Source organism: Zonotrichia leucophrys, chromosome 1A, assembly GCF_028769735.1.
Source record: "Zonotrichia leucophrys gambelii isolate GWCS_2022_RI chromosome 1A, RI_Zleu_2.0, whole genome shotgun sequence".
NCBI classification, from domain to species: domain Eukaryota; kingdom Metazoa; phylum Chordata; class Aves; order Passeriformes; family Passerellidae; genus Zonotrichia; species Zonotrichia leucophrys.
The window spans coordinates 41,312,936-41,327,136 of NC_088170.1; the positions used below are offsets into that span (position 1 = coordinate 41,312,936).

At 45.3% G+C, this 14,201-nt stretch overlaps 1 protein-coding gene across 2 annotated transcripts in view; it reads left to right on the forward strand.

The window, feature by feature from the left end:
* SYN3 (synapsin III) overlaps nt 1-14,201 on the forward strand; it is a 183,756-nt gene that overhangs the window by 16,643 nt on the left and 152,912 nt on the right. Inside the window, exon 2 of one of the 2 annotated variants that reach the window (XM_064702503.1) lies at nt 2,730-3,209. In XM_064702503.1, the coding sequence (XP_064558573.1) occupies nt 2,893-3,209 (317 nt within the window). In that variant the 5' untranslated portion in view covers nt 2,730-2,892. Of the gene's footprint in view, nt 1-2,729; nt 3,210-14,201 lie in introns of those variants that run through there. The other variant, XM_064702502.1, reaches the window with a different exon arrangement.

Here is a 14,201-nt window from a genome sequence, read left to right on the forward strand (position 1 = left end):
TTTGGGAAGTCCTGTTGAAGAGGAAAACTGTGTGCCTTCCATGGACCTCATGGAATACTCTGGCCCTTCACAGCCTTGGGACACCCTAGGTCATGAGCCTTCATGCTGTTCTTCCCTCACTGCAGGGCCTAGCAGAGACATTTGCCCATTCATTTACTTGCTGATGCTTTGCAAGTTATCCATGTTCATTTGGAGAGTGCAAATCTCTCAGGGGAGGAAGCAGCTATGCAAACACCTGGCAGAGAGGAAGAAGCACCTTGACAAAAATGGAAGTCTTTATGGACCCTGTCCCAAGGATGCTGGCTTGTGCCAAGAGCCTTCTCCAGCCTGTGTGGCTGGGGGCAGGTTCCCTCCCGTGGCTGAGAGCTGCCACAGCAGGAACCAGCAGCTCTGTGATGTGCAAGTCGTTCAAAGAGCAGGGATCTTGTGCTGCAAGTGCTTCTCCCAAGGCCAGTATCAAATTTATGCCCCAGGTCTTGCCAGTTAACACCAAGGCCCTAGAAGAGAGCATGCCTGATAGCTGTACACAGCAATGGGGTACTCATTTGGAGGCCTTCTGACAGTGGGCAGATCTCTGGGATACTCCTCTTTTAGCAGGACTGCACCTACTCCCGAATGAATTGTCACTCAGGGGAGGGGATTTTTCTTATTTGTATGAAGGAGAAAACACAGGTTCCTGATTAGAGGACAGCACAGCACATTTTTACCCAGTCTGTGGCATATAAATCCCCCAAAGCCTTTGTAGGCTGTTCCACCCCCATCATCCTGGACAGGTAACAGTGGATGGCTCAGCGCTGGCACTCACCATTCCTGCAGCAGGACAAGTATTGTGTGGGTGTATATATGGGGTAAGTAGCCCGCTCACAATTCGTGGGTACTCTCCATTACCTGCCTTTTGGAGCAATTGCTGCAGGCAGTGCTACTGAAGTGCTCCCTGGTGTGTGTTGCTGATGTTGAGCAGTCACTGGGAGGCGGGAAGTCAGCACAATACCCAGAGATACATTATCGACTGTGAATGTGGCAGGAAGTCATTAAAGATTTCCTGAGCCATTCCCTGGGAAAATACTACCTCCAGGCTCCAGCAAAGTCAGAGGACTTGCACTGCCAGGGCTTAGAAATCAAAAGAAAAATTATTCTAATCAGCCAGGGTCAGCAGCTCCAGTAGGGAGCCCTCTGCTCTGGATGGATCCTGTGCCCACAGATTGAGGGTGGTGATGGATAGCGAGATTTGGGGATGTGCCAAGGGGCTTTTTGTGGCTTGCTTACTTCCAGGTAGGCTCATCTGAGCCTCTCTAAGGGTTTGGGGGTTATGACCAATGTGGTCTGACTCTTTTGTCTGCAAAGCTTTGCAAATCCCTGCAGGTGAAAATGAAGGAGAGCTTATTTTTAGAAAGCTGTTTGGTTGCTCCATGAGCTCTCACCCACAGCTCCAGGAGAGACATTCTCAATTTGTCTTCTTGGACAACTGGGGAAAGACAATTTTCTGCCCTCAGGAGGCAATCAGAATTTGGGACAGGAGGGTGAGCAGTAAGAGACACCAAACCAGGTGAAGGCAAGGAGCTCCACTATTTGCAGGGGGTCATTCAAAGAGACTTGAAGGGAGTTAGGCATAATTTAAACAATGATACCATGGATGCATGAGACTCTTCTCACTTGATGTATGAGGTAACACTCGTTTTTGTTGCTGCAAATATGTATGTCTCAAAGAACATATGTGTTTTACCAGTATTAATTTTTTGTTGTTTTTCCCCTTAATCTCACCAACCAAGACTCAAAGGCTGTCTTAGCAGATAAAATTTTCTCAGGAAATTACTGTGGAAGTCTGTCTTCTGGGGTGTGCCTAGAGGTGATTTTTTTTTTTTTAATTGTGAGATTATTTAATTGCTGAAATACACAGTATTCTGAGTAAAAACAAAGCCATCATACCATGGTCAAGGGAGAAGAGTCAAGTACTTATATTTCACCATGTTAGTTTTCTCATTTGAAGAGAAGAGCAGAATAAATTCCCGTTAAAACGAAACAAACCAAACAAACCAAAACCACCAATGAGAGAGGAAAAAAACTGTATGAAGATTAGACAGCCAAGTTTCTAGTTTTGAGTAACTGCAAAATTCCTACAAGTGAATGTCAAAAATCAGATGGCCTGCTAGTATTTTCCAAACAACCACCAGCAAGGACCTGGCTCAGAGTCTGAGTGCAGAGAGGAGGAGGAGCAGAAAAGTGTAATTTCTGTCACTGAACTTGATCAAAATGTGTATGGGAATTATTCTGCTATTTTTTATTTAAATCCTATTTAAATTTTGGACATTTGTTCCTTACATTCAAAACTTTGCTCACAAGCCTACCAAAGATGATACAACTTTATATCCATTTGGATTATTTTCTTGTGATTCTTTAATTTTCAACACACAAGATACTAGAAATAAGGTGCTTCTCATTTTAAAATTAACATTTATCAGAGTAATTTTTTCTTTGTCCACAGTGATAGAATTGTTAGCCCCTAAGCTAGTGCAGGCTGGTCTCTACAGATCAGAAAATGTTTGGGGTTGACAATGGTGACACATATTTTGTCCTAATTGTTTGACTGTAGCAGTGTGGAATACTACATAGCAACCAGCAGTCCCTTCTTCCATTGATTAAGGCACCTGTCTAAGACACCCAAAGGAGGTTACTTAACTCAGTCTCACAGTATGTATCTCACATATATGTCTTTGATTCTCTTCCCGCAGGAGAGAAGGAAAATATAGCTGACAAAAGTAGGCATAGATCTCCAGCACAGTTTCAAGGGGTAAAGCCTGCCTGCCTGGACTTTAAAGAAGCACCCACACGGCCACAGAGGCATCCTCCAGGACTGGCAACAGCGCCGTTCAGTTTCCCCTCAGCGCTGCAAAGATGAATTTCCTCCGGCGGCGTCTCTCAGACAGCAGCTTCGTGGCAAACCTGCCCAACGGGTACATGATGGACTTGCAGCGCCCGGACAGCTCCACGAGCTCCCCGGTGTCTCCTGCCACGGAGAGGAAGCACCTGCAGCCGCCCCAGCCGTCACACTCCTCCTCCACGGGCAGCAGCATCTTCAGCTCCATCTCCAGCGCCATGAAGCAAACCACGCAGGCGGCTGCGGGCCTGATGGAGCACTCGGCCGGGCCCGCGCCCCCCGCGGCACCGAAACCGAAGGTCCTCCTGGTGATCGATGACGCGCACACGGACTGGTGAGTCACCCTGAACCCCACTAATTCAGCTCCTGGGAGCTGAGGGAATCATGGATTCTCATAAATCCATAAGAATTCTCAGGGAATCACGGGTAATCTGCAGGAGGTGCACAGATGCTTTCACATTTGGGTAACCAGCTCTGGCCCCCAGCTGGAGTCTGCCAGACAGCTTGTGTGAATGGCAGAGTGGGATTTTTCGTAACTTTCTCGGTAAAAAATGTTCATTTGGTATTCACTGATCAACTTCTTCATGGCCTTAATATATGCACACACATACGGCATTCTTGGCTCAGCAGGTTTAGCTAAGATATCATAGCTAGCAATGATCCAACGAGGTCAGAGCTGAAGGTTTGTTAATGATGTCATTCAGGACCTTAATCCACTGTGCTGACTCTAAAAAGTGACTTAATCTCTTCAGCTCTCCATCTCTCTTGAACTTTCCTCTGTATGTAAATTTATACATGAATTATGAATAGATAACCAAACTTTGTACTACCTGTCAAGGGCACTTCACGTTCTAAGCATAGTAACGTGCATTGGCAAAAGGATCTCAGGCTCAGCTAAGCCTCAAATTTGTCTAGTTCATGCAGGTCTCTTTACAAACAAAAGTTTGGAAGTTTGTTTCCTATGATGTTGGGTAGCACAGTAAACTTTCCAAAGTGTTCCTGTTTGAAGTCTTCTGAAATGTTACAGAAATTTCTTACTGCCTTTTGTATGCTCCTTTTCAAATTCAGCTGGTTCAGAAAGCTTTAGGCAACTTGTCTGAGAGTCTCATCTGGGGGAAATATCCAGAGAATGTGTTGAAAAGATGCTGTTGTTTCATCTGCCAGCTTGTCACAAAACAAAAGGAAAGAGTAGCTCAGGTAAGAGGGCAGTATTGAAGACTTCAAAATGAAGGAAGTTGGGTTATTGGGTTGGGTCTTGATCAAGAGAGATTATTTTATTTTTCTTCATCCCACACCACTCTTCAGTACAGTTCTCACGTTTGTTCTTCTTTTTTTAGCTAGAAGAATAGGGACAAGGTGAGACCTACCTTTCAAGTGTATCTTCACAAATCAAAAGCTTAGCTCTTACCTAAAAACAGACCATGACTGAGTACAACTAGGCTAGGCATCTTCAGCCAACTTGAAGTAAGACAGGGAAAACAACGGGATTTTTCTCAAAGGAGGAACAACTTCTTCAGTGAGTGGGAAAGTCCCTGATAAGGTTGTCCCCATGAATGTTTCCCTGGCCTAGTGTCTTTCATCACAGCAACAGCCCCTCAACGCCAGCTCTGTCAGTCAGCAACATCAGTCTGGCTCAACCAGACCTGATCTCTCTTTCCTGGGCGCACCACGAGTCTCTGCAGGCTGATGCTCACTAACCTCTGTCTCTGGGAAGTGTTTTTGCAGTTCCTTGGAGATGCTGCCAGGTGGCAGTCCCTTAACACAGCATCCACCGTCTGGGAATGGGCGTGCCTGCGATGCTCCAGCATCTGGGGCTAAGCCAGCACTGTGCAGTCCAAACATTGTAATCAGAGAGGAAAGCCCTAGCTCAAAGGCCAATCTAGTTTTTCCTTGAGATTAATGGTGCTGGTGTAGTCAGGGCAGGGCAAAAGACAAGGAGGGTTGGACCCTGCTGCAGGGTTTTCATGTTTTAAAATACACACACTTCATTTTAATCCCTGCCTTTATATCTCCCAGCTGCTGTTCTGTCATGCAGACTTTGCAGTCTGTGAGCTGAGCTTGCTGAGGGAGCAGCAGCTGGGATATATGAAAAGGAAGTATACCTTCCTTTAAGCAAGGCTACCCATGCTGTCCTCACTCCTTACTCCTCTAAGCACTCCTCACATCCTGCTGTCTTGGCTGTCCCTCTGTGTCTATAACTTCGACATTTCTAGGAATGATGGGATATCCCTTTCACTTATCCCAGCTCTCTGACTCAACCCACGAGTCTGCAGGTATCAAATGCTGCTTGCAAAGGCTCCCTGCCTTTGCTTTCTCTGAGGCTGTGAGGACACTGAACAAAATTAGTGTATGAATTCATGATCATACCCTGATGTATGTACAACATGAAAAACAAGGAAAGAACATTACTAACCCTTGCCTGCCATGGCTCTTTGTAGCATGGACAGAAATACATGCCTAGAAACTTCCCCAGTTTAAAGTCTGGTCCTTTCTCAGAGAGCACAGCAATGCAACCATTCCAGTGGACTACAAGTGCTTCCTCCTGGTTGATTTTGTGTCTTCAGGAAACTCAGTGAGCCCCTGAGAGCAGCACTAAAGAGCAGTGACTCCATGGCTCCGTGGATGTTTATTTTTGGTAAGGTTCTTCTGAGCAACACCAGTCACCTTCTTGGTCTCAGCCAGGGTGTTATGTGAGTTCAGGCTGAGCAGTCTCAGGAAGCTGTGTTTGCCTTGTGAGAGCCCAGCTGACAAAGCTGATTATCCAGGGATTCTGACTATCCCCTCTGCATCATGTACAGAAACAGTTCCAGACTTTGGAAGGTGAACAACAGCACATTGTTACTTCTGTGCTGGTGATTCTGGGTTTGGAAAGAGCATCATGTTTGTAATGCATTTCCCCTCTGCCTGCTCTGCTCTTTCTACTTGTAAAATCTTAGTATTTGGTTTTCAAGAAACTCTTTCCTTCTCCTTTTGAAACAGCTAGTTAAAAAAATCCCCAACAAATAACTACTGATGTGCTGCCCTTATTACAAGGGTGAGGGGCTTCACAGTGCCTCCTCCCCCAGAGCAAGTTACACAGGGTTACAAACAAGGACCAGCTTGTTCACAGACAGGAAGGGTGAGAGACAGTGGAATCTGCCATTTGATTTCTCTTCTCTAAACGAAAACACTTTCTCAGAATTGGAGACTGTAGCAATATTGCCAAGCCAGACATTAATTTATCATCACTGTTTGTGTTACAGCAAAGGGCTGCAGTTGTGGGTTGGGATGAGGTGTTGCACAATTGCTTGATGAAATGCTTTAACAACCCAAATAGGCAAGTGCATGTTAAATGCACTTTAAAGAGACAAATGACAATCCTTTCTATTTTTGAGGAGCTACTATGTCTCTGATGGCACAGTGTAGCACTCAACTTCTCTCATATGTCTGAAGGAAAGAAAGAGCATCCATGGAAATCCATGGCCTGTCTTCCACCACAAAATCCTTGCCATTCTTGACATGCAATATGCTCTGGTTTATTCCAGAGGCAAAGTACTGTAAAAACAACGTGAGTCCCACAAAATATGATCAGCTGCTTTCTGCAGCAGTAAAAGAAAGGTACATTCTATTGAGAACAAGGGAACTCACCCAGCTTTCTGTTAAAGTGGCAACATTTTGACAAATTTTCCATTCTCCTGAAAGGCGCAGCCCTAGACATTGCAAGGAAGCACGCAGTGGATTGCCATGTGTGGGATGGGCACGAGAGGAAATCCTGCCTCTGGAGCTCCTTGTGCTCCTGGCTTTGACAGGCAGCCCTCAGAGGCACGCACAGCAGTGGGTGTACCTGGGCATCAGCACACCAGGGAAGAGCTCGGCTTCTCTGCCCTCATTATTGGCACATTTCTCAGCTGGGGAGCCTCCACCTGGAGAGTGAGGCTCCTTCTGCTGGGCTGGAGTATCTGTGCTTGGGAGACTTCCAAAGACGCATCCACAGCTCACCTGCAGCAGCTGCCAGAGAAAATGGAGCTCAGGCATGAACACACGTGTGTGTGTTAAACACAGCAAAAGGGAGCAGCCCATGAGGAGGGGAGACAGCAGAACTCCAGGTGCTGGCACATGGGCCAGCTCCAGCAGCCTGGCCCCAGCCAGCAGGGAAGCATCCCACCTCTGGCAACCTCCTCGCCCACCGTGCTATTAAACAAAATTATGCTCCAGCTGGATTGAATTTCTCAGCAGATCAAACAGGATTTTGCACTGTAAATTATTAACCCCCATCCTCTGTGAAAGTGCTCAGCTTTCCAGCCTAATGCCTCGTGTTTAAACAGCTTATGGGGGAAGTGATCAAGCACAGCTAAGGCTCCTATTAGCCACACATGCTAAAAGCATTGCTTTCTGGACCAGACAGCATAACAAAGTTGTTCTTTCTGCGTTTGCTGGATATCTAAGTTACATTTGTGAAACAGCTCATGTGGCTTTCCAAAGCCATTGGTGTGTTTTGTCCACATTTCAGGCTGTTTCCAGAGCTCGCAGTGCTGTGTTTGCTGCCTTGTCCAAAATACAAGTGCCCTGTGTGCAGCAGTTGAGTATTGTGTTATATACACGAGTATTGTGAAATGCTTCACCAAAAAATGAGTCACAGAGGATATAAAAATTGCATTGTTTTATCTCCTTTTTAATTTGCAGCCAAATCTGCCTGAACTACTGTCTCCAAAAATTTTAAGATCAAGGAAGAGAGAAACTGTGATTAGCACTGAATTAAATCCTCTTAAAACATTTGAAATGGTTCTTTGTATAACAATAATGTCATGATTCAGGTCTAATTATGGACTGATTGGACAGGATTATTGTTTTATACTGGTCAAAGGAAATAATGAACTTTTTTAAAAAAGAAAATAATTTTTCCTTCTGAAACATAAAAATATTGAGCCCTAAATATGTCATATGCCTAAAAATTTGATTGTGAATAATAACAGTCTAATACTGAATCTTGGTAACATCGGAGTTCCTAAATACTGGGACTTTTTTCAAGGAATTCCTTTTAAAAATATTCAGTAAGTATCATGAGTCATTTCATGCTCTCAGTAGGCTGAAGGCGATATACTAAGGCTCCTGTTAAGAGGAGTATTCCTGTACCTAACTCATTTAAACATAATGAGAAGTTTTGGAATTTAAGCTTGAACTTAGGAATTTGCTGGTAAAATTTCAAACTTTTGTCTATAATTCCTGGTAAGAATGTCCCAAATCATCTAACATGATGGTCACTGACAATAGATTATTATGAATAAGTTTTTTTTACACAGTGCTTTTAATGTTTCACAAGTTCTGTGCAACAATGTAGCAATAATTTGAAAAAACTTACACATAAAATTCACGTTTTCACAAGTCTGGTTTAAAAGCCCTTATATTTTCATGACTTAGCTTTGTCTACCGAAGACCAAATATTTTTTTCCTATGCTTCCTGCCAAATTCCACTTTTTGAGAAGTGGAAAGCAGAAAGTGGAGGCAAATTTGTGTTAAATGAGTGTGTGTGTTTGTGCACATATGCACGCCTGGGAGCAGCATGGAGAGTTTCTGTATTCCCTAGCATACAGAAAGGGTGAAAAGGAGAAAAGACTGTCAAAATTTTTCAAGAAATTGCATTTATCACATCACTTTTCAATCTGTTTTAGGTATAGCACCATCATGTCTGTCTGTATTTTTGTCCTGCATATGTAAACTGTCTTGGGATCTAGTCCCCCTAAATGAAAGGTGATACAGAAATGTACAGGATTAGTATCATTACAAAAATAGACACTAGGAATATGGAAAACATTCCCCACCAGCCTATAACTATGCTAATGCAAGTCAAATCTGGGTCCTTAATTACTTTACCAGAGTTCCTATAAATGCATAGAATTTAACCTCAGAAAGTCCTGCCTAGTCCTGTACATATAAAAAAACAACATCCAACAAACCCAACCCTCAGATACATTTCTCAAGGTTTGTGAGCCAGATTTCTTCTGCCTGAAAGTCCACAGCCCTGCCCCAGGATTGGTCCAAGTTAGGCCGGTTCTACTGCTCCTCAAATTCAAGGAGAACTGAATTAGGCTGGGAAAAAAATTGCAAAATCCTCAACAAAAATTGATACCCCTTGCAAACAGCTCCAGGCCATAGTATTTAGATTTAGCAACTTGGAAATGTTCCAGCAATGCACTATTTTGATAATACACAAAAATGAAATTGCTGCCTCATGTTGCACTTCACGCAGTACCCCACCTCCATCCCCCAGCTCTCTGTGGGCAGGAGGAATGTGACCACAGCACAGCCTGGGTGGGGGACCAGACCTACAGCAAAGTGTCCTTCCTATTCTGACAGCTCGGAGAAGCACAAAAAGCTGTGCCCAAAAGCAATAGTGCTGCACTAACCAGTGCTTCTTCTCTTGGTGGGGGGTGGCTTCGATTACCCCTGTTTGATGAGCACAGGAAGATGCCGGGAGGCCACTATTGTGTGGGACTCCACAATTCCTTGAATAGGACAAGTGGCCTGAATGGCTGTGTCTGCAATGGTTAAAGTGCTGGTGGCTTGCCAAGCCAGGTCTCCCTGGAAAACAGGCCTTCAGAAAGGGAGCACTCACAAAGGAAGATTTTAAAAACACTTCTCCCTTGCTGCCCCAACGCTTCCCTTGCCATCTGCATTCAAGCCAAGAAAATCCTCCCAGCCCTGTAGGGTGGGACCTCAAATCTCATCGAGGACCTCACCAGGAGGACTTCCTTTATCCAAAAAACCCTAATCCGTCCTGCCATGAGAGCCCAGCACAACCCCCTTTGGGTGAGGCGTTCCTTCCCTTGATGTGATCCCATAACTAATAATGTTTTGGGGCTGGTTTCACAGTACCCAGAGTGGTTGGGTTTGTGGTTCCTCCCAGAAAGCAACAAAAGAAGTCTGTTCCCACAGCCCATCTGAGGACACTGAGGACACACCTGCACACTGCAGAGCTGGCTCTCTTTGGTGCCCTCAGCAAGTCAGGTGGTGACAGCACCTAGAGCAAGGTGACCTTGCCCCAGGGAGGGGCAGGGCTGGTCACAGCACTGCTGGGCCCAGGCATGGAGCTGAAACTTCTGTGGAGCTCCTGGCAAAGTAGCAGTGTATTTAGGGTACCTTTTGACCCACCACAAACCTGAGATTTACTCACTGGCCCTTCCCCGTCGGTATGTACAATGTGAAAACCTTTTCTTTCTTTCTGCCTTGCCTCTGGTCCATCTAGCTTTTTATTCAAACCTTGTTTTCTGAGGTGTCAAAGCACACATCCACCACTCTTATTCACCATTCTGACACCCTCACCTCTTGCCCCAAGGTACTCTTGGAGAATAAGTATTAATTACCAACCACTCCACCTCACAGCTGAACACTGCATAAAGGTCTCTGGGCCAAAGTAGATGTGGACAAAACTCCAGCAATTTGCAGACCTCAGCATTTATGGGGCGATTTTTCCTATCCCTGTGCCCTGGGAAGCCAGTAGTTGACCATCTTAAAATTTCTTACTATGTACAGCTGAGAATTTCTGGAGCGGGGAAAAGTAGTGGACCTAATGAGAACTGGCTCCTGAAAGGAAAATCTTCCTTATTTTCAACCTTGAGGAAAAAAAAAAAAAAAAAAAGGCACTCCTCCCCCTTCCCCTCCCTGCTGCCCTTATAGCGTGCAGGGGCTGGGGGGGTCGGGGCATTCCAGCAGCTGCTGGCCAGTATCCTGGAAACTGCCTCCTTTTTCCCAGTCTCAGCCCCTTTTATGAAGGAGACAATGTGGACATACAGTGAGTGCCTTGTGCATCACTTGGGCCCCCAGGCCCTTTGACATGGGGATTTTATACAGTGCTCACCACCTCCCCACCCTCCCTGGGGTGCCCCCACACCCAAACCAGGGGGCTTCAGCCTCGCCTTTATCTACATTATTCAGAAAGAAATTACAGGCCTTATTTTCTCAAGGGCTCCAGAGAAATATGTGTAACGTGATGCCTGGGAAATAATTCAGATAATTCCAGAATTTACCCATGGATGCCTTTTGGTTTGTTTACCTGAGTCTCTTCTTACCGTTTCTCTCCTTCTTCCACCCACTCGCTCGCCCACCTCTCCCCACGACCCCTGTGCATTTCTCTCTTCATTGTGTTTTGCTCTGGCCCCTCCACAGCATAGGAAAGGCTGCTTCCTGCTCTAGATAAGTGGTTTCCATGCAAAGTTTGGCTTGGCTTTCTCTGCCCGCTGTATCTTGATCCAGAGGCACAAGCTCAGTCAGAGGATTTGGAGGAATTTGTCATTACAATATCCTAGTGTCCTTCTTTTGCATGCTGTCAGTGAGGAGAGCCCATTTCTGGGTTGGAGGTACAAGCCAGCTCTCGAGTTTGTAGCTCAAGGCCTCTGTTGAACAGTGATAGAGGTGTGAGTCACTCACATCATGGGGGATTTGGACTCAGGCTTATTAGTTCATCTGAAGAATGGCTTCCCAGTTTCCAAGACAGCATTCCAATATTTGCTGTATCAGTTCCACTGAGGTCTCTCCTAGGAAGATCTGAAAATCTGTGAATTAGCCTGAGGTAGATAATGGGAGGTGAAATGATCATCTATTTTTCCCTACTGCTGGTAAAGGCACATTCCATATCTGACAGAAAATTGTTGTGCATGCTTCCTCCAGCCATGGTAATTGAGGCAGACTGGGGCTGGTTTACAGAATATCTCTACAAAATAAACTTATGTCCTTTCCAGATTACTTCATAAGAAGAGGCTTTGGGTTTCTTATGTCCCTGTAATCGTGTCAGAGCTGGGGCAGAAAGCAAAACTTAAGTTTGTTTGATGTCTTTGCACCCATAAAATACATTCTTTTCCAAAGCATGCAGCTTCTTAATCAGAAAGAGAGAGGGCTTTGAGGCAAGCTTCTTTCCTGCAAGCCAGGGCAGACATTTGTGTGTTTATCACAGTCCTTCCTCCCTCCCAGTGCATGGGGCCACATTTAAATGGATTGCCTGGCTCTATAAATCCCACCCAGGAACTGCTCTTGAGTATGGCCCTGCAGTTTTCTTCAGTCAGAACATGTTTACATGCTAATTCACTGAGATCACAGCAACCACACCAACCCATCTGCACCCTGCCTGGCCAAATTACAGCTCTGTGTTGTGCTGAGCTGAACATCTGCCATGCTTTAAATAAAGGGGTGGCCAGCCAAGCAGTGGGCAGTGCTGCAGACTGCCTGGCAGAGGCAGTGGGTCTGTGTGGCCAGTGGCTTGCCCAGTGTCCCAAACTGGGGACATTAAGCCCTCCTGGGGCCATGAACTGCTCCTCTCATCACTGGGAGCTGAAGGTGAGTGGGGACACTTCCAAGGTTCCCAGAAAGTTTTTGGACTGGTCTTCTGGGCACAGCTCCTCTGCTGCACTACAAGCTGCCTAGATAGCTCTGCAGCAGTCAGGTCCTAGACAGAGTTCTGGAAGAGACTTGCTCAGGTGCTTTTGGGGCAGAGAGCATCCACAAATGTCTTGTGCAGCCAGGAGTCTGCCAGAAACATCCTTCTCCCTTTCTCATGCGTGCTTCTCCCACCACAGCAGCGTGGTATTCCTTTCCTCTGTCCCATGCCCACTGTGAGGACCACAAGCCATTTCAGACATTGTGCAGAACTGACCCAAAGAGTCTCTTGCAAAAGGTATGATACTTCCACAGCAGTGGCAATGATTCCAGCTTGCTTAAAATTTGAGGGGCTCCAGGAGGATACTAAGGCCATTTTTCATTTCATTGTGATAGCCTCGACTGCCCAGAGGCTCCAAAACCCCAGGTGAGAATTGAAAACATCACTCCATCCATTTCAGAGATGTTTCAGTAAGAAATGTTTTATTCTTATCCTGGGCTGCGTCAAAATGATGGGTGGGCCAAAATATTTGACTGCAAATTGCTTAGCACCTGTTGTGTTCAGAGACACTCAGAGCAGGTTAAGCTTCCTGGGGGACTGTTTTGGGAAGAAAGTGATATATTTTACTGTTAAAGGAAAGTTCTAGGGACATTGGATGAGACAACCTGTGTGGAAAGAGGGATAGACAGAGGTCACACAGCATCTAAGCTGAGGCGCCTTGCAGCACTTCAGCAGCTCCCAATGCTGGGTGCACCCTCTGTGTGACCACCCGTAAGCCCAGCCAGGACTGCAGAGAGGAGAAAGATGGGTTTGTGTGCAGGCTGATTTCCTGGACCAGGCAGTGGAAGCCCCTGTGATGCCTCTGAACCAGGCTGAGGACTGTGGTCAATCACACTTCATTACAAGCTGAAGCAAAGCATCACCAAGGAGTTTGCAACCAGCTGGTCAACAAAGAGGAGAGGCCATAGAGGGAGGAAGTGTGCTCCATAAATGTGGGTAAGGAATATATATTATGAGCATGCTGGGAATAAAAGCAAACTTGTACCAGGGAATAGTATGCCTCAAGTTTCAGAGCAGTTCCTGTGAGCCCTCTGAAAGCTTATTGCAGTTTTTAAGAAGTCACTGGTTCCAGCAATATCCCCAATGTTTAGGAGTGAGGAATGTTGCCAGACCCTCTTGAGCTATGCCTCCAGAAATTTAATAGAATCATTAAGTGCATTTAGAGTTCCTGTTTATTGTTAGAGGCATGATGTCTTAGCTTGTCTGCTGAGTTGTTTTTTTCATGCAATGCTCATAAATTAAAAAAAAAAAAAAGATGGAAAAATGAGCAGAGATCTGCTTTATATACCAAACAGGGGGTTTTTGAGTCATCTGGTCTCAGTTACACCTGGCTGCTACATTGTCCCTCACCTATACAGAAGTCTTACAGGCTGATGGATGGGCTGTCTGGGAAGGGCAGTGTGACACAGCATTCAGATGTCCCTGTTAGAATTAAGCAGAAGGCTTTTGTCATTTTTAATGTATTTTTCTATTATAATGAAAAAAACTTTACTTCATTTTGAGCCAGAATGACAAAACAACTTTTTTATTTACACATCACATTTCTGGGGGTCGGGAGCATGCAGCTATAAACTGATGTGATTCAGCCATGGGGAAACTTGCCTTCCTACTGTCTCTCCTTTTTTTATTGGAACAAATAGACACATAGTAAAAATGCAAGCCAGCTTTTTTTTTCTCATACTATAAAATAGGGAGCAAAGCCGGCTTCCCCTCATTTTCCTTTACTTCTTTATTCTGTCCTGTCTTTGCCAATTGGAAACAGAACCCAGAGTTACTTTGTCTCTGGAAACAGCTCTTGTAGGGCTAAACTGTTTTCAATGCTTTCCAAACAGAAGAGCCCTTTGGAGCCTACATGGCCTTCTGAAAGTTTATAGGGGAGGAGGACAAAATAAATTCATATTTTCTTCTGTCAAGCTTGTA